The sequence below is a fragment of the Camelus bactrianus genome, chromosome 15 (assembly GCF_048773025.1).
Source record: "Camelus bactrianus isolate YW-2024 breed Bactrian camel chromosome 15, ASM4877302v1, whole genome shotgun sequence".
Taxonomy (NCBI): Eukaryota; Metazoa; Chordata; class Mammalia; order Artiodactyla; family Camelidae; genus Camelus; species Camelus bactrianus.
In genome coordinates, this window is record NC_133553.1 from 40819833 (window position 1) to 40841281 (window position 21449).

General features: G+C 36.3%; 1 protein-coding gene across 4 annotated transcripts in view; it reads right to left on the minus strand.

Annotated features, from left to right (window-relative positions):
* Nucleotides 1-21449, minus strand: part of MAP4K3 (mitogen-activated protein kinase kinase kinase kinase 3) — a 155582-nt gene that overhangs the window by 73821 nt on the left and 60312 nt on the right. For 3 of the 4 annotated variants that reach the window (XR_012511878.1, XM_074378754.1, XM_074378755.1), the window contains exon 3: nucleotides 8562-8652. The exons of the other annotated variant lie outside the window; for it this stretch is intronic. Coding sequence is in view for 2 of the 3 variants with exons in the window: in XM_074378754.1 (XP_074234855.1) it covers nucleotides 8562-8652 (91 nt within the window). In the remaining variant the exon portion in view is untranslated. The remainder of the gene's footprint in view (nucleotides 1-8561; nucleotides 8653-21449) is intronic. 4 annotated transcript variants of the gene reach the window in all.

Sequence of the window (21449 nt, forward strand, 5' to 3'; positions counted from 1 at the left end):
GCCCTCGGAGTGTGAAGGCCAGTGAACTTTAGAGTACAGAGTAAAAAAAAGTAACAAAAGCTGAAGATAGTGAGGCCCAGAAAAAGAAATCAGGACCTAAAGTTCACAGGTGGTCCACATCCCAATGAAACTGAGACATGACAGCTGATGGTAAAGTATGAGCTAGCTGCCCAGTGTCCTGTTTGAATAACTCTAGAATGGATGTCTGGGGCTGGCAGATGTGTGGCCTCATCCAAAATGACAGAGGCACTTATAAATGGTGACTGCTTGACAGGGAGAAATCTAGATCCTCTAGAGAATCTAACAATTATCTCTTTATTTGAACACTTTTTTTTTATTAACTTGGCTAAAGGCTGTCTTCAGTATCTTAGCAACTGCATTCAACTGCTGGTTTGCAGTGTGAAGTTACCTAAATCCTCTGGACCTTTTTTTATATAAAAGTGGTAAGATGAGTTTCCTTTCCAGTTCCATATTTGTATATATGGTTCACTGAAACTATGCAGAAGACTCTGTCTTTGTTAAATATCATTCTTAAAAAAAAGTTTTGACTCACATCCCTTTGTTTCTGATATGCACCTTATTAGCCCTTCAACTGTTTTACTTCAGCATAGGCAGTGTGACACATATTTCTAGCTGGAAACACACCCCTCCCAACACACACATGCTCCAGAAGTGGTTGGTTGAAAAGACCCTAATCAGGAGTCTACCCTCCAGAGGCAGTTACTACAGGGCTTTGCTTACAAACTATTTTGACCTGCACTACTGAGTTTATTAATGAGCTTAAGGAACGTTGGAAATATTTTTTTCACTAGTGACATGAATGTCACTCTAACAATGTAGATTGCTCAGAATTACCTGAGTCTTTGCTTAAACTGAGACATGACTCTGGCAAGTCAATCAACCAATCAATTTGATATGTGTAATGAAGGATTCCATTGCCTGACCTCTCTAGACTGAATCCTTTCTCTAGAACAGTGGTCCTCAAAGTGTGATCTGGGGGCTTCGGAGATCCTTTGAGGGGGTCAGCAAGGTCATAACACTAAAAATTTATTTGCCCTTTGCACTGTCTCTCTTGAGGATACAGTGGAGTTTTCCAGAGGTGACAGGAAGTGTTATGATGATGTCCTCCTTCTGGTAGGTACTGGAAAATGTATTGTTTCAAATTTTTCTGTTTTAATTTCTAGTACAGTAAATATCAATAAATATAACCCACATAAACAAAAGCTCTTTGGGGTACTCAATAATTTTTAAGAGTGTAAAATAAAAGGGGTTCTAGGACCAAAATGTTTGGGAACTACCCCTCTAAAGTATTTTCACATCTGCCACACATGAATCTCTCATGTAAAATACCTGCCCCGAGTGCTTAAGGAACAGGCAGCGGAGACTCCTCACATCTTACAAAAAGTGGCTGAATGGTAGTTTTTGGATCAGCCTAGGATAAACTGAAATAACAAGTAAACTGCTTAGTAAAGGATCTACAATATAAGCTCAATAAACGTAAGCTGTTTTCTACTTTTTTTTTTTTATCTTGTCGTGTATTTATGTGAAGCACCTTAAACTGCTCCTGGAACTCAGTGAACGTGTAAATAAGTAAAATTGACTTTTTCTTTTTTAAGAAAAAAAGTAGAAGACAGATAGGATTGATTTGACATAACTTCTTCCTAAAGTTATGCTAATCACTTCCTTTTTATAAGCACTAATTATCTGATTAATAATTTATCCTAGATGTTTACTGGGGACTGATGACTGATGTCAAGTTTAAAGGTCTGTATTTTCTAGAAATCACCTTTTCCTTTCCTTTGCGAACTGGTCAACGCTGATCCCTAATCTTCTGACACATCGCCTGTTTATCAAAAGACACTCACTGATAGAAGATGATGCTCATTTCTGCTAAATTTTTGTATAATAATGAAATATAATTTATATAAGTTTAAAAACTTAGATTCATTTAAAATGTCTAGCTGTTCTATAATTATTTACTCACCTATCTGCACTTCAATTCTTTCTTAATAATGCTTTCCCTACGATTCCAGTTTGAAAACAATTCTCCTTCGTAAAGAAAATGGATGCAGGAAATGAGTTCTCTGCTTTCTTACGTACTATCCTCTACTTGAAGCTGGTCTACCCACCTTTCCCACCTTGCTTAAAACACAATTTTCTACTCACTCTATGTAAAATGACTTCCCAACTTACAGAATGAGAAATTAAAAAATCATAATTACATATTTAATACTTTATTGTTAAGATGCCTAAAATACTTTACCTTTATAACATTCTATTTAGTTAAGTCTAGTATTGTCAAGAAAGCATGAATATTCAGAGTCTATTAGAAAAATGACTTCTATCTGTTCCATGAATGTGTCTCTTGCTATGGTAAATCTGCATTTGCTTTTGGTCATTTACCAAGCCATCTGCCTAACAGGAAAGGGCTTGAATCAAACCAGCCCATTTTATGCAGGCCAATGAATTATAAAATCTTTGTTTCTGAGTTTTTTAATTGAAATAAAATTAATCACTGAGGTAAATATTCAGTGTACACTATTAATTCCCTGACTCAACAAATCATTGGAATAATTTTTTCTTATTCTTAGAAATTATCTTTCTATCTGACAAGGAATAGAAAAATAACTAACAGGGAAAAAGTTCACTATTTTCATCTTCTAGTTCAATGTTTACTAGAGCTATAGGAACAAACATTCTAGTAATTATTTCATTAAATTAAAAATCTTATCATTTCTAAAACATATTTTTTAATCTTCCTACACTGACTGAAGTATAATTATTTGTGTATTTTGCCCAAATATAATATTATTTAAAAAGTAAAATAAAATGGGAGCATGATCACCAAGAATAAACAGCTCTAGAATGTCTGCTAGAAACTAGCATACCAAATCATTATTCCCCCGGGACAGGATGCCAACCCGTGGCCCACACTGCAGTCCCCTGATCCCTGTACTTTACTGCTGGTTATCCTGCTGACCACAGCACTTGCCAATGGCTACTCCACCATATTCAGCAAAACAATTAAACTTGAACCTCAACCGTCAAAGTGAAAATTTAAAGGTTCAATAACTGCTAGACGTTTTAATTTAGAATAACTTAATTAATGTTAGGTAAACATAAAATGTCTTGGGTTCATTTTTAAACAGATATGCAAAAACTACTACATTTCAAAGAGTTATATGTAACCCAATGATCTGCTTCCCCTTTAACAATGAGAGGTAGCTCTTGAGTTTCGGGGATACAAGGTGACCTATTTCTCTATAATTATACCTAAAACCCCTAATTCAGCATATTTTCCGAAGGCTGGGTCACTGGACAACAGTCCTATACAAAGTATACTTCCAAAAAGAAATCACTGCACAGTTAAATCAGTTTTAGAAATGTCATATACTATATATAGTCTCCTGGAAACTAACGATGCCACTGGTATGTTAAGGGCCCTGAGAAATCCTGCCATGGGGGAGGGATAGAGAAAGAATAGAAGAAGAAAGGGAAGGAGGAGGTGTTGGAGAAAGACGAAAATGTGGGGAAAGGAGGAGGAAGAGAAGAGGAGTAGAAGGAAGGTGGAGAAAGTCCAGAAGGGGAGAGCGGGAGGGGAAAGAGATAAAGTAGCAGAGGGGAGAGGGAGGATCAAGAAGAGAAAGAAGAAATAGGATTTCTCTAGTTTTGTTTGGTTCACTACTTCCCCAAATTATTTTTTCCATAAACTCATTTTTTTCAAATCACATATTAGCATCCCTCAGAGCCAATGTTCTATAGAAAACACTGGCATAAAGAGGAATTTCATAAGGTAGTTCCACCGATTTTTTCATTTTAAAGCAATGGTTCTCACTTGGGGGTGACTGTGCCCCTCAAAAAACATTTGGCAATGTCTGGAGACATTGCTGGTGGTCACAACTGGGGAGCCATTACTGGCATCTAGTGGAAGCCAGGGACAGTGCTAACCACCCTACAAGGCATTTGAAGTAACTGCTATAACAACAACAACAACAACAACAACAACAACAACAACAACAACTACTACTACTGCTGCTGCTGCTACTACTACTACTACCACTGCACTTGAAGGAAGCAAATGTGGTTTGTATCAGTGTAAACAAAAAACTAAAAACAAAGGGGAATGTTAGTGTAAACTGGTGAAATCCCAATGAAGAATCTCGGTTTAGCTAACAGTATTGTACCAATGTTAACTTCCTAGTTTTGACAAATGTCCCATGGTTATGTAAGATGTTAATACTAGGGAAAGTTGGGAGAACTCTCTGCACGATCTTTGCAACTTTTATGTAAATCTAACACACTCTAAAATTAAGTTGTTTTTTTTTTAAAAAGAGGGTAGCTAGGTATAAATTAAACTGACTTAACTGTAATTTTAATTTTCATAGTGTAAGCATTCAAAAAGGCATTTCCAGTTAAGATCCTTTGGTTTTCCTGGCAAGTCCTGTCTCTGGATTGAGAAAAAAAAATTCTCCCACTTTTTATATAACTCAAGAGACTACCACCTCTTTCTTGGATTACTGTAATAAATGTACTGTAATAGACTTAACTGACTTCCTATCTCAATCTCCTATAACCCAAGTCCATCTTTCATAGAATAAACTACCTCTATGTTAAAACTTTTCAACAAGTATACTCGGTACATACAGGTCCTAAATAAGGCACAAAAGGTTCCTTTTTTGCCTACATCTCCACAGCCTTACACACTGAAACTACACCCTTTCCCCTTAAGGTCTAATATGAGATTATTAGCTGTCTCCTGGACACTTCATGGTTTTTTCATGCATGTATTTCCTTTGTCAAAAATTAAGATTTTACAAATACACACACACACACACACACTACAGTAAATGCTTACTAATCCTTTAACATTTAATATTTGGGAATCACACCATTCATAGAGCTTTCTTCGATTCCCTTAGTTTGACAAAATCAGATATTCTACCCTCTTTACTGCTTTGTACCTCACATCAAGATTACTGGACCTAGCATATTATGCTGCAATTATTTGCTCATGACTATTTCTTTTATTCAATAATAAGCTCCTTATAGGAACGGATTGTTTTATCTATCTTAACATCTCCAAATACAGCACTCTATACATCCTAAGAAATAATGTAAAAACACTTTGTAAATGATGATGATTTATAAGTTTGTTATCATTCTGAGCTAAATTAGGCTCATCTAAACTAGTACTCTGATTTCAAAAGTTTAAAACAGCTGATCTAAATAGAATTCTTTTTACTGTATGGATCTGATTTTCCAGTGGCTTATCTTTTGAGGATCATTTCTTTTATTTAGGCAGAATTTTAAGAGTTCAAACTAGAAAAGAATAACTTAATTTTCTTAATTTATTGTTAAAGGTTATACTAAGCTAAGGAAAGCTTAGAAGAAATCTGAAGTTAAAATCATTCTTTGCTTAAAAGAAGTAATAGTTAAGCTCTACTAGGAATAAAGAATAGCTCTATGATGATTTAAATCTGTTGTTTTATAAATACACACAGAGAAATACACAGATAAAAGTATACACCAAACCAAGACTATTTAAATTTTAAACTTTCAGAGAAAAGTTTTGTCTATCCAGTTCTTACTGCATAGTATGTGTAATTAGGCAATTAATAAACATAGGCTTTTAATGATATTGAAGAACAGGTAGGGAAGGCACCATCAAGAATACTAGGTGTTGTTTTATAGGAGCTCAATCTCAGTATTTCTTTGAGAAGTGAGCATAGCTACCTTGTTATAGTACAGGTTTCTAAACTTAATTATATGCTGGTCATTTACTCCATAAATTCACAGGGTTAGTCTGATTTCCTGGAGGGGAAATTTATTAATGGTCACACCACATTAACTTCCTCAATTTTTTTGGTCTAAATTTGATACAGCAGGCTGTAATGGCAAAAAGATAGAAGGAAGAAAGTCACTAAGAACAGAATATATTTTAGGGGGTTTGTATCAAGTTCTAACAAACAAGCTCCTTGTCTTATGTAAAATCATTGAGTAATGAGGAAGAATCCAAGAAGCCATGTTCCCTTTGAGACTAAATCTGCCCTTCCCAGATTAAGTAATACAGCATACCAAAAGACTGCTGGTGAGGTTTAAATCCCAGGGCCAACAATGAGTAGACAGATAACCTCAAAAAGTCGTTTATCCAGTACTCCATTTTCTCATCAGTACAAAAGAGTGGGCTAAGTGACAAGACCTCTGAGCCCCTTCCAGCTCCAACAACCCACAAAGCTACTCATTAACCCCTACTTCAAATATGGCTAAGTCTGGACCTTAATTAGGGAATCAGGGAAGACATTTTATAAAAGAAAAGAGCTAGAGAAAGAGAGGATGAGTTGCTGTTCTGTAGTATACTACTGTTTGCTTTCATATCACTTGCATCAATTACAGAATAAAATCATCTATTTAAACTAGTATTCCTAGGTTAGATCATAAAACTCCAAACACACACAGCTCTACTGGGCAAAAAAAAAAAAAAAAAAAAAAAAAGAGACTCTAATTTTGTCTGTTTCACTATGGTTTCTGGGCAATTTTGCTCTTTATATTCTTATATTTGGATTAAAATAAAGGTACACGCTAAAGAAATCCATCAAGTTATACACAAAACAGAAATCTGTATACTTTTCTATATATATATACTATGCTTCGATTTAAAAAGTTCACTTTAAAAAAAGGATATTCAAAATATAATCAGAATATTTTTAGATTTCAGGAAATGGGTAAGTACAATTCTTGTTAGGCATAACCTCAAATTGGCTCTCTCGTAGCATGTCTAAAAGTTAAGCTTCAAGAGTATAGTTACTACAGAGATGTGCTATTTTGCCTCAAGTCTCAACAAAAATGGATACAAACCCAAAAGGAATTCTACATTCCAGTAACAAGATCAAATGTTTTGCTGCCTAACCTGTGTGGGAAGGCTTTTGCCTAAGTAACCCAGAAAGTCTAATGTCCAGTTTAGTTAAGCATTAGTTTCTTTTTTTTTGGAAGGTGTGGGGTAGGGGGTGGTGAGGTGCTGGAAGTTTATTTGGTCAGCTCTTTTAGTAAGGAAGTAGAAAGGCCAAGTCAAAAGTCATGTGATCCATGAGTGCAACATCACAGAAGGAACTAGGACCCTCCTCTGTTAATAACTTGAAATGAGACTGTAAATACTTGATGTGAAACTCTCTCAAACACCTTATTTGTAAAATGGAAATAATATTTACCATAGAGTAATACTGCTAACAGTGTTGTTGAAAAGATTGAATATGGTACTAACCTGACTGTATTAAAAGAAAAATAGCTGAGCAGTAATAATAATCATAGTAATAGTAATTAACATTTACAGAGAATTTATTATGTTCTAATCACTCTTCTTAACACTTTACTTGTATTTACCCATTACCCTTATAGCTATCACATCATGTATCTATTATTATTATCCTCATTTTACAGATGAGGAAATGGAGGCACAGAGTGGTTAGTGGTTAAGTAATTTGCTGTAAGTCACAAAGTTAGTAAGTGATGGAGTCAGGACTCAACCAACTTGAACAATCCAACTCCAGAACCCAAGCTCTAAACTACCAACTACACTATTGTCTCTGTGGCAAAAAGACTATGCTCATTTCATCACACCAAGGCTGCTATGTAAATGGATGGGGCTATACTGATTATATTTTGAATATTCTTTTTTAACATTAGGCTTTGCATAGTCCCATACTTCTAGAAGATCCTGATCATGTTTGAGAAATACTCAGTTCAATGTCCCTGAGGAAACACAAAAACTCTTTTAAAAAAGACCTGTTTGCCTTTGGGGGAAGAAAATTTTATAATGCTTCTCCCAAATGAGTCTAAGTAGGGTCATTTTGTTGGGAAACAAACAGAGCAGTATTTACATACATAAGAAAACATTCTCCAATTCTCCTCCTATAGAAGGAACCTCAAAAATAACAAGTTCACAGTGTTCAACTCATAATTGAATGGAAACACAAGATTTGACCCTGAGGTCATTCGCCTGGGGAATATGACCTGGGGAACTTGGCTTGGTCCTGCCAAACCAAAACAAGAGGCGGCAAATTCAGTCTTTCTAAGTTCACTTTAGGATCTGGGAAAATAAGATGTTAGTGCAATAATTATAGTTTCTAGTCCTTTGGACCAAATGAAGGAAAGGGATGATGCAATACTCTGAGGCTGGAAGCACAAAAGAAAAAAAGGTTCTAATAAAAACAGCAGATATACTTCCTAAATTCACCCAAGTCTAGGAGAAAGGGGCAACAGAATGGCATATTTAGATCTCTAGTCTACCACAGGAAGACTAACCATGAAAGTCAGTTTTTACTAGCCAGCTTCCTCACTGAAACCACATCCAGAATTCCCAAGGGTATGACAGACAAATCACAGGCTGTGATACTGGTTACAGAATTAACATAAAGAGGTCATAAACAAAAATTCCACTCGTATGAAAATACCTTCAAAGCATGAAGAAAACTACGAAACATGGTATTAGAGCTAACTTTATTTTGTTAAGTGAATTAGGTGATGGAAATCATTACTCATTTTCATAAGGGAAACAAACAATGTACCTGAGATAGCTTCCAAAATAAGCAACAATATTTGGGTGTTTACAGTCTTTCATCATAATAATTTCTTGCTGCACAACTGCAAAGTCTTCTCCTAGAATAAAAAATAAGCATGTTGAGTATTTAGGAGGTCAACTTCAAAATGTCAATTTGTTTCAAAACATAATAAATAATGTTGATATTACTTTTAATGACAATTTCAGTCCTTGCCTGACAGAAAGTTCAGTGATTAAAAGCATAAACTCTATTCCCAGACTATGTGGATTTCAAATCCCAACTTTGTCCTATTAAGTTGTGTGAACTTGGGCAAGCTGCCTGACCTCTTTGTGCCAATTTCTGCCTCTGTAAAATGGGGATAAAAATAATAATAACCCATCTCACAGGGCTGTTGGAAGGGTTAAATGGGCTAATGTATATAAAACGCTTAGAACGTCATCCGACACAGAGTAAGCACTAGGTAAGCACTTGCTTTTACTACTATTATGCCTTGGACATAATCATCATATAATTCACTAGAAAACATGCATGTTTTACTTTATTACTAGATAATATTTAGTATAATTTTGCACAAAGAAGTAATTCTTTTTTAAGTTAGGGCAGGAACCCTTATAGACCAAGAATATCAAATGTACCTCAACAGTTCTCTTTGTAGAGCTGACAAGCCTGTTCTCTACCAGCACTGGGTTACCAGATGGCCCACATACCCAGGCCTATCCTGTATTTGAGTGCCTTGTTCCAGCTATGCTGGAATACAGAATGGGATTGTATTTAAGCCTGGTCAGACTATTAGCAAATAATCTCTCTCATTTTACTCCTCTCTGCCCAAATCCTTCAAGATAAGATCTGGCAATCCTATAGCACTATCACATGCTATGGCTCTTGAATGAACACTTGTCATAGAGAGAAACAGAAGTGCATGAATGCAAATGTGGTAAACCAGAGACTATGCAGAAATAGAACACATGGAAGTGTTTACACTTAAATCAAAGTAGCTTTGTATCTAGTTCAGTTTTTTAAAGCATTGTATACTATGAATAGCCTGATTAAATGTACATTAGTGGCAAAGTAAAGAAGATTTTCCAAAATAAATCTCAAATCATAAATAAGAGGCTGTTATGGCAAGCTCTGACATTTCTGGCCTTGGTATGTTCCTACTGTAAATGTAACTGAGGCATGAAATAGCCTAACCAAGAACCATTTGAATTCAAGATCAAAACCCACCTTACTATCCCAGTTACAAGAGAAGAAGTAATGGAGAAGAGACAGTATGTCAGATTCTTATTTTCTGCAATGAAATAAGTACAAAATCAAAGATCTCCAAAGGGAGAATAGGACATTTTTATGCCTCCAAAATTTCAAAAGAAAATCATTAAACTAGGATCCTCTTCTGGGTTCACATCCCACCAGTAAGAATTGCTGATTTTCAGTATATTAAGAAAACTCCAAGGTAGAAATAATAAAGCCATAATGAGACTAATATCATTTTTCAGGGATATACTAAATACTTTGAAAGTTCTAAATTTTGCTTTTTTCACTTGCTTCTTAATTATACTTTTCCCCAATCCAGTGAAAGGGTCACATGAGATCAAAGTTGCTCTAGTCAGAGAGAACTTTAGGACTTTAGTTTGATGGTTAGAGGACAGCAGCTCTCTTCCTGGGGCAGCCCTGAAGTTGTCAGTGGTCACCATCCAACCTCAAAGGGAGCCAGCTTTAGAATGAAGCTGATCTGCAGAAAGCACGAGGAGAAACAGGAAAACGGGGGAAGGAGGAAGGCATGTGATGAAGTGGCTGAGCTACTGCAGGAAGCCTCATCTGCCTCTGTAATTTTTAGATATTCTTATACATGACCAATAAACTCCCTATATTATTTAAAAGCCATCTTGAGCTGTGGTTTCTGTTATTCACACCTGCAAGCATCATGTCTACAGTGATCTTTGTATGAATCCTAGCCCTCATGACACTACCTCGATGTCTGTAAGTCTATGTCCTCACTGGAATGTTATGTCCTCTAGCACCCAATATGCAAACAGTAGAACTGCTGCCTGAATGAATCTATGACAGTGCAAAGTTCCTATACATGATAACTCTAAATCAGGAGCATTTGCTTTTGGTTTAATTTCATCTAGTTATTAGTATGTTTTATACAACTGTTTATTTGCTACTCCTGTGCTTTTACTAAAACCTATGAGTGGCCTTCAACTACCTCTTTTCTATGAAATGTTGTTGATCCAAAGTGCATCCCTTTTGTCCTATCATGTTATCTCCACATGATTATGAGAATGGCCAAATTATTAAATTCAATATTTTTGTGAGGAAAAAATCCACAACTTGATTTTTAAAGGTAACTGAAAAACGGTAGGAAAAAAGAAAGCAGTTTGAGACATTAATAATCCAAAGAAGGCTAATAGTAGATTTAAAGGACATTCTTCAAAGCTCAATAGAAATATACTTGAAAGAATAAAGTAACAGCACCTGCCCTCCAAAAAAAAATCCTAACATACCTAATTGAACACTGTAAAGCAGAATGGTTAGACTAGAAAATCTCAAAATTCTTTCCAATTCTGAGAGTCTAGGATTTTTTGATGAAAGTTTTAGACACTAATGTGAAGAATGTATCTTCCAGAAAATGGTAAAAATAAAAACAAAACTTAACTGAGGAAAACAGGCAAGTCTGCAAGTAGAGTAGATCATGAATAAACCATGTAAACAGGCAGAAAAATATAAACTTCTACATACAAAATTCTCAGAATAAACATGACACTTATTAAGCATCTAATAAATGTTAACCATCTGCAGTGGGCTGAATTATGGCCCCAGAAGTATCCAGGCCCTAATCTCTGAAACCTGTGAATGTTACCATGTAGGCGGGGCGAAGGGGATGGTTGTTTGCAAATGTGATTAAATTAAGGATCTTGAGATGGGGAGATAATCCTGCATTATCTTGGTAGGCCCTAAATGTAATTACAAGTGTTCTTGTAAGAGGAGGCAGAGGGAGACTTGACTATAAGGAGGCAAGGAGCAAGATGCTGTGCTGCTGGCTTTAAAGATGGAGGAAGAGGCCAAGAATGAAGGAATGCAAGGAATGCAGCTCTAGAAGCTAGAAAAGGCAAGGAAATAACATTCTCCCTTAGAGTACAAGGAGGAAGTGAAGCCTTGCTAACACTTTAATCTTGACCTGATGAAACTCTGGACTTCTAAATTCCAGAACTTTAAGAGAATAAATCTGTGCTGTTTCAAGGCATTAAGTTTGTGGTACTTTACTACAGCAGCCACAGGAAACCAATGCCCAATTCCTATCAACATTATTACTGTGGCAGAGCCGGCCAGCCATTCACAAATAATCCATGCTGTCCCTTCCACATTGTGGAAGTTATTTGTGGGAGGCAATTATTCAGCCAAAAGACAACAATTCCCAGTCAACGTGATGTGCCCAAGAGACCAGTTCTCGCCAATGGCATGTTAGCAAAAATAATGTGTCCTTTTCCCACTATTTCTTTGCCTATCAGCTGGCTACATGACACTGTGAGGCCCCAGAAAATTAAGTCTGGGTCCCCAAGTCATCAAAAGAAAGCTGAACATCTCATCTGCTAAACTATTACATAAAGCTGAAATAAAATTTCCACTGATATGTTCTAGTTTAGTTATTACAGTAAACAGTATCCTAAACTGATAATTAACTGATTAATTAACTGATAAACTGATTATTTTAACTGATAGAATTATTACCATCGATTTATGAAAAAGTTGTCCGAACTATAGTAGGTGCTTCACAAATGTTTTAGTGGATTAACAAACAAGAGACTGTCCCTCTAACAGAGAATGGTTAAGGGGTAGGTCTTTCCCTGAAAACAACAGCAGAACATTCAATCCCTAACACCTCCTTCCCTTTTAGATACAAACTGATAACCACTGTATTTTCAACATTTCGTACAATTCTTTACTTTTTCTTTGACAAAATAATAATCTTAAATTAATATCCAACTGGCTGCCTTTCTGGTATGCCTAATTATTTTCACTGCCGTCAGTTGTACTAAGTTTGTAAGATCTACTCTTCTCATCAATAACATAAGCACTTTGAATTAATAAACTATCTACTCATATTTTTTAAAAAACAAGCCAAAAAACCCAATAAAGCAAATAATTATAGAAACACTGTTGTTAGATAAATATGGTGAAGCTATCGAAACAGAACTATTGGCTGCGAGGCAGCATTACCATTTTGGTCTATTTAACAGTTTATTTATCTAAGTCCAAAGTAAGATCCAAAATAAGGCAGGTACTCATAACACAGAAGTGAACTCCCAGTATGAGTTCTCTTGATTATATCCTTCCTACTTATTAAAAATTATGGCAGCATATCTAGAGTCTCTCTGTGTAAAGTAGATCTGTAATAGGTTTAAAAATGTTTCTGGAGTAATAACAGAAAAAGGAAAAATAATGCATGGAATAGATTTTAAACCAAGTGAAGAATACATGGGCAAAACTTCTATTTTTACCAGACTTACCAACAAAAACCACAGTATTGTTTAGGGCTAGTTCTTATTTTGAGATGCTTCAAGTTTGTGGATGTTCCGGTTTTCTCTCACAACACTTATCTTAAAATAAAGTTTTCTAGTGGTTCTTGAGCTGTTTTTGAAGCTATATAGGCATAAACCACAACCAAGTAAAACTCATGAAACTACCATTCCCTAAATTCAAAACTGTATGGCAAAATTATTCTCATAAACTCAATTTTGACATATGCCTGCCTCCAACGGTGACACGGACTGTACCCCTTCCTTATCCCTTGTCACCAGTCAATTACATCTTAAGTCCTATTCTGTCACCCTAAAATCCTGCCTGTACCTGCCTTCCATACTACTCAAGTGTGGATGTTGTAATAGGAATGTCTTCTTACCACAAGGGTCTCTCTTCTCCAATCTGTCCTGTGTACACTGACCATGTTACTAACCTATTTAAAAAAATCCTACTATCCGTAGGGTAAAGTCTAAATCTTTGGGCTAGCATTTACGATTTTCTATCAATTATCATCACTCTACTTTTCATGTCTTATTTCCTACTATGCCCAAGCAGAGTGTACCAGTCTAGTTAAATGAAACTACCATTTCCCAAACAGGCAGAGTAAGTCAACAACATCTTTGCTTTCACATTATCCTCATATGAAATACTCTCCATTCTCCTACTCTCCCAGCAAAATTCTAGCCAGCCTTAAAGACTCGGCAGAACTGGTCCTTTTTAAATTACCGCAAGTGAAATGAACCTCACCACCTCTATGGAACTCACCAACTCAATCAGGATATTTTAGTTCCTCTGTCCAATTAGTGTCCTTTCGCATGGAGTCTTGCCTAGATAGCCCCTAAATAGAGTATTTCACACGTAACAGTCAAAGCCACCTATTCAAATACCTGTGAATTGGTCAAGTCTTTCTAGTCAAAGCCACTACCATTCCTTAGTATCAGCACCATCACTTGTAAACACACTGTTTGCTCAACAGGTGATTCCCTGCAGTTAGGCTACTTACACAAGCATTCTGGTTAGTTTTCACATTGGGTAACAAGCTCCCTGAAGGCAAGAACCATGTCTTTGTATCTTCTGTTCTAAGTAAACTGAATACTAAATAAATACTTTTGAAGCTAAATCACTGAACATGGTAGGGAAGGAGGGAGAAATTGTAGATATACTAAATAGTCCTTTATTGCTTTGGCAAAGCAGTCCATGATTAACCTTTGAAAAGTAATGATCATAAATGATGTAACAATGACTCTCTTCATGATGACAGTAAACACACAGCAGCACTGAATAAACAACTGAGGGTAAGGGATCTATTAACGTTCTCTAGGGAGATAGAAAGAGGACTAGATAAATCATTTCCCTCCTGTCTTGTCACTGACGCAAGGCAAAGGGGGAGAAAGCACCTCTCCTACTCCTCAGGACAGAAAAAACTAATGTCAAAAGGTGACAGGAAAGAAGACTGATAACATTTAACTTTGGAGATCCATGAAAAAATAGTGGAAGGGGGTCTCACTGGTACCTAGTCACACTGTAAAATTTTTGCTTTACAATTTAATAAACATTGCTCTCATGGAAACAAAACATAATACCCTATTTTGTCCCTATGATTTTCCCTGCTCATCAATTCTGAGTATTTTTCATTGTGTTGGAAAAGGAATGAGTTTCCCCATTTAGAACAGTTTCTCCCATGAGTTGCTACCTAATTAATCAGTGTTATCTGTCAGCATTTATAGCCTACTTTAATAACTACTGTTGTAAACAACACCACAAGTGAGTACTTACAAGTAACCTTAATTAAATACTATTTTCTGGCATGAAAAACTAAAGAACAATGGCTCAAGAGTCAGAGGAATCAGATCTACAAATAAGATGTGTGACCTTGGATAAATTACAAACGCTGTCCCTACATTTCAGCCGTATGAAATGGAAGACTTAGGCTTAAGAGATTGTTCAAGTAATACTTCCCTAACACCAGGTTAATGCCCCAAATTTTGAAGGTTGTAATAATCTAACAACTATCTAGATAGATGACCTAAAAAGCATGTTATGGCTCTAAAATTCCGACTCTAAAACACAAAAAGAGAAAAAAGATAACACCTTATAAGAACTTAAAAGTGAAGCCTGAAAGTACGTGTCTGTGAGTTTTATTCTATTAGCAAGCTCTGCCACAAGTTCTCATCTGGATCTGTTTTTAATTTTCTTTTAAAAGTCTCAAGAGTTGGCAGTGTGTTAGCCTCAGCAGCCCGAGGACCACAAGAAGAAGCCTGCAGTCTGACAAAAGTAGGTTTACTGACCCACTGCAACAAGGAAGACTGCACGCCAGGGGGAACTTGGGCCATCTCACAAAACAAAGGAAAAGAGAGTTGTAAGATTTGGCAAAGAGTGGCATCTACAAGAAATTTACATGAAGCAGTGTTTTGATAGGCTTAGAGCAAAGCAGAGCTATGTGTAAAGGGGTCCACTTCAGAAATGTACTGCAACCTGAACCAAGGTTCTCTTTCCTTAGCAACTATAAGGTTAAGACAGATGTGGATGCTGTGTCCAGAAACCCCTTATCCGAAGCTGTGTGTCTCAGTTATAAATCAAGACTGCTACTCTATGTCAAAAAGACTTAGATTCTCCAGGCAAGAGTGGGATGCTTTATTCGTGCTGATATAATTACACACAAGTCAAGTTTCCAATAGTCTGGTTTTCAAGAACAAGGTTGTTCAGTGAATAAGCAAGCTACAGTCACTCAAAGACAGTTTGTTATGATACTACACAGTTCTCCCACTCTTGGGAGAAACACTGTTTCCTGTTATGTTTGAGGTTTTATCTGTCTGTTATTCCAGCCCGATAAATGGCCAGATTTTTACTTTCTCAGTTAGTTGAGATTCCTGTCTCCATTTTATGTCAGTGTGTGAAGAATTGCTTGCTAATTAAACTGATTATACATTACGCTCTTCAGAAAAGACTTTATTTGCTGATTTATCTTTTGGTTTGTTTATTATGCAGCAATTTCTCTAAGAAAGATATCCAATTTGGGCAGACATACTGGTTTTGAGGAACACTGGGGAGTGCCCCAGTGAGGTTCATTTACTCATTTAACGTGCTAGTTTATCTCACTTGCCATAATGCCCTTAAGGCCTATTCATGTTGTTGCAAATGGTAGGGTTTCGTTTTCCCTCTTGGTTGAATAATATTCGTGTGTATACACACACACACACACACACACACACACACACACACACACACACCATATCTTCTTTATCCACTTATCCACAGACAGACACTTAGGCTGTTTCCTATCTTGGCTATTGGGAATAATCCTACAATGACTATGGGAGTACACGTATCACTTCGATATTCTTTCATATCCTTTGGATATATACTCAGAAGTCTGGATTGCTGGATCATATGGCAATTTTATTTTTAATTTTTTAAGGAATCTTTATACTGTCTTCTATAGTGGCTATACTAGTTTACATTCCCACTAACAGTGCACAAGGGTTCCTTTCTCTCCACATCCTCACCAACATTTATGCATTGTCTTTTGTATGATAAAAAACTAACAAGCTTCTGCATCACCAAGAAAATGAAAAGGCACTCAACATAATGGGAAAAAAATACCTGAAAATCATACACCTGATAAGGAGTTAATATCCAAAAAACATTAAAAACTCACAGAAATTAACAGCAACAAAACCCCAAACAATTTGATTTTAAAGTAGGCAGAGGAACCAAACAGACATTTTTCTAAGGAAGACATACAAATGGCCAACAGGTGTATGAGAAGGTGCTCAACATCATTAATCATCAGCGAAATGCAAATCAAACTACAGGGAGAAATCACCTCATACCTGTTAGAATGGCTATCATAAAAAATACAAAGGTAGCAAGCATAGGTTAATATTTCAATGTGAAGACATCTGGGACTACAGTGTAATTTATAAAACATCAAGAAAATGTAAGCTTTGTTAGAACCAAGTCTTAAATGGAAACTGGTACATTATGAGAGTGTAATAAATGTTAAATTTGTATTAGCAGCATTTCAAGTAAAATACCAGAAATCATTGGTTGCATTACACATTTGGAGTCAAGAAGACCCATCAGGAGGATGAGATTATGAAGTGACATATCTGGGCACTACTTTTCTCTTTTCCATAAAAGTACTTCTGTCTCATTAAACATCTGTCTTAGGGTTGCTCAGATTTTTTTTTTTTTACCCACTTTATGAGTAAGGCTGAAGATAAATTTATGAATATAAGCTTGTTATCCTCTGAGACTCTGGTAACATGGGTGCATAATTAACATAACAGAATAGGAAATTCACTAACAAACAGTTTTTAAAATAGATACAAGTTTGCCTGCCCTGGAGTATTATCTTGTCTAGTTCCCTTAACACCAATTTCTCTGTAACTTGAATTTCTTGAGAAAAGCTCTTTCAATAGGTGAAAATTGATGACATTGTTTTTAGGTGATGTTCTATTGACAGCTCTTGAACAGTAGCATAGCTACGTTAATGAGCAGAATAAAAATGGTTTATGTCTAACTTCAATTAGGCATATAACACTACACAACAGTCCCATCACTGTTAACCAGTTCCTTCTGTTCTCTACAATGGCTCTTAAAACAACAGTCATTTCCATTACCCTTCAGATATAACACCTACCCATCCCCACTTCATTCTCAGCTAAGGACCTAGCTTCTTACATCTGAGAAAATGGAGGCCCTGTTGTTAAGATTTTTCATTACCTTCTCCTCAACCTTTACTAAAGCTAATGTATATTTGTGCCCACTCTTGGCCCTACAAATATGTGATCCCCAACAGAGGTACTTTCTTTCAAGAGGCACCTCCTGATCCTAGCTCCTTCCAAACCCCCCTCAGAGCCTTGCTCCATCATCTGTATTATTTTTGATGCCTTTCTTCTCCCTATTACCACTCACGTTTGCCTTATAGCCTACAAACAAGTTCAGACTTTATTATTTTTTCTTTTTTAAATTTTATTGAGTTGTAGTCAGTTTACAATGGTGTATCAATTTCCGGTGTACAGCACAATTTTTCAGTCATACATGAATATACATACATTCATTTTCATTCTTTTTCACCATGAGCTACCACAAGATCTTGTATATATTTCCCTGTGCTATGCAGCATAAACTTGTTTATCTATTTTATATATATCTGTCAGTATCTACAGATATCGAACTCCCAGTCCGTCCCTTCCTACCCCATTCCCCGCTGGCAACCACAAGCTAGTATTCTATGTCTATGAATCTGTTTCTGTTTTGTATTTATTTGTCTTTTTTTTTTTTGGATTCCACATATGAGTGGTATCGTATGGTATTTTTCTTTCTTTTTCTGGCTTACTTCATTTAGAATCACATTCTCCAGGGACATCCATGTTGCTGCAAATGGCATTATGTTGTCATTTTAATGACTGAATAGTATTCCACTGTATAAATATACCACATCTTCTTTATCCAGTCATCTGTCAATGGACATTTAGGCTGTTTCCATGACTTGGCTATTGTAAATATTGCTGCTATGAACATTGGGGTGCTGGTGTCTTTCTGAATTAGGGTTCCTTCTGGATATATGCCCAGGGGTGGGATTACTGGGTCATATGGTAAGTCTATTCCTAGTCTTTTTTTTTTTTTTTTGCAAGGTATTGAATATTCTTCCCTGTGGTATACAATAGGATCTTGTTGTTTTTTGTTTGTTTTGCTTTTTAATTTTTTTAAACATTTTTTATTGATTTATAATCATTTTACAATGTTGTGTCAAATTCCAGTGTTCAGCACAATTTTTCAGTCATACATGGACACATACACACTCATTGTCAAATTTTTTCTCTGTGAGCTACCATAACATTTCATGTATATTTCCCTGTGCTATACAGTATAATCTTGTTTATCCATTCTACAATTCTGAAATCCCAGTCTATCCCTTCCCACCCTCCGCCCCCCTGGCAACCACAAGTCTGTATTCTCTGTCTATGAGTCTATTTCTGTCCTGTATTTACGCTTTGTTTTTGTTTGTTTGTTTGCTTGTTTTTGTTTTTTAGATTCCACATATGAGCGATCTCATATGGTATTTTTATTTCTCTTTCTGGCTTACTTCACTTAGAATGACATTCTCCAGGAGCATCCATGTTGCTGCAAATGGCATTATGTTGTCAGTTTTTATGGCTGAGTAGTATTCCATTGTATAAATATACCACCTCTTCTTTATCCAGTCACCTGTTGATGGACATTTAGGCTGTTTCCATGTTTTGGCTATTGTAAATAGTGCTTCTATGAACACTGGGGTGCAGGTGTCATCCTGAAGTAGATTTCCTTCTGGAAACAAGCCCAGGAGTGGGATTCCTGGGTCATATGGTAAGTCTATTCCTAGTCTTTTGAGGAATCTCCACACTGTTTTCCATAGTGGCTGCACCAAACTGCATTCCCACCAGCAGTGTAGGAGGGTTCCCCTTTCTTCCACAGCCTCTCCAGCATTTGTCATTTGTGGATTTTTGAATGATGGCCATTCTGACTGGTGTGAGGTGATACCTCACTGTAGTTTTGATTTGCATTTCTCTGATAATTAGTGATATCGAGCATTTTTTCATGTGCCTTTTGATCATTTGTATGTCTTCCTTGGAGAATTGCTTGTTTAGATCTTCTGCCCATTTTTGGATTGGGTTGTTTATTTTTTTCTTATTGAGTCGTATGAGCTGCTTATATATTCTGGAGATCAAGCCTTTGTCGGTTTCATTTGCAAAAATTTTCTCCCATTCCATAGGTTGTCTTCTTGTTTTACTTCTGGTTTCCTTTGCTGTGCAGAAGCTTGTAAGTTTCATTAGGTCTCATTTGTTTGTTCTTGCTTTTATTTCTTCTAGGAGAAAATTTTTGAAATGTATGTCAGATAATGTTTTGCCTATGTTTTCCTCTAGGAGGTTTATTGTATCTTGTCTTATGTTTAACTCTTTGATCCATTTTGAGTTGATTTTTGTATATGGTGTAAGGGAGTGTTCTAGCTTCATTGTTTTACATGCTGCTGTCCAGTTTTCCCAACACCATTTGCTGAAGAGACTGTCTTTGTTCCATTGTATATTCTTGCCTCCTCTGTCGAAGATTAGTTGACCAAAAGTTTGTGGGTTCATTTCTGGGCTCTCTATTCTGTTCCATTGGTCTATATGTCTGTTTTTGTACCAATACCATGCTGTCTTGATGACTGTAGCTCTATAGTATTGTCTGAAGTCTGGGAGAGTTACTCCTCCAGCCTCTTTCTGCTTATATATTCTGGAGATCAAGTCTTTGTCAGTTTCAACTTTTGCAAAAATTTTCTCCCATTCCATAGGTTGTCATTTTGTTTTGCTTATGGTTTCCTTTGCTGTGCAAAAGCTTTTAAGTTTAATGAGGTCCCCTTTGTTTATTCTTGCTTTTATTTCTATTTCTTGGGTAGACTTAAAAGTTAAAAAAACCTGCCCTTTACGCTGTGTCTCCCATATTAAACCAGTCCCCCTACTTGTTTTCACAGTCAAATTTCTTCGAGTAATAGTCTGAGCTTTGTTTCTTTTTCATAACTTCCATTCATTCCTCAACCCACTACAATCTGTCATCCCATGACTCTGCTGAAATTACTCTTGCAAAGGTCCATGTCATTCTAAGAGCCAAATCAAAAGCCTCTTAACAATTCTCATTCTACTTGAATTTCAGCAGCATTTGATCCTACTGACCTCCTCTTTTGTTTTGAAATTCTCCAACTGCAACTGCTACCAAAAACCAATGATTTCCAAATCCATGCCTCCAGCCAAGACCTCTCCACTGAGCTCCAAACCTGCAAACTGACAACTGTACGTATCTACACAATCTCTAAACACCTCATAACATGTCTCAAATGAATGGAAATACATTCTCTCTCTTCGGTCTACCTCCTAAATGCCTCTCAATTCCAGCCCTACTACAACTACCTTGGCTCAAATCCTCATAACAACACTCAAATCACCTCTTGGGGTAGACTACCACGTGTGCCTCCAACAGCCACTCTTTCCTTCTTGGCCATGTAGCTAAAGACCACATTTCCTAACCTCTCTTGCATCTGTGTGCCCATGTAACTTAGATTCTGGCAACAAAAGATGAGCAAAATTGGTGTGTAGCTTTCAACCTCACTTCCTTAAAAGAAAAACTGCTTGCCTTAAAATACTTGTCTCTATAAACAAACTTATGATTACCAAAGAGGGAAGAGAGGGAGGTAAGGGATAAATTAGGAGTCTGGGATTAGTAGATACAAATTACTATATACAAAACAGATAAAAAGGACCTCCTATATAGCACAGGGAACTATATTCAATAGCTTGTATTAACCTATAGTGAAAAAGAATATATGTATGTATATTTCAATCACCATGCTGT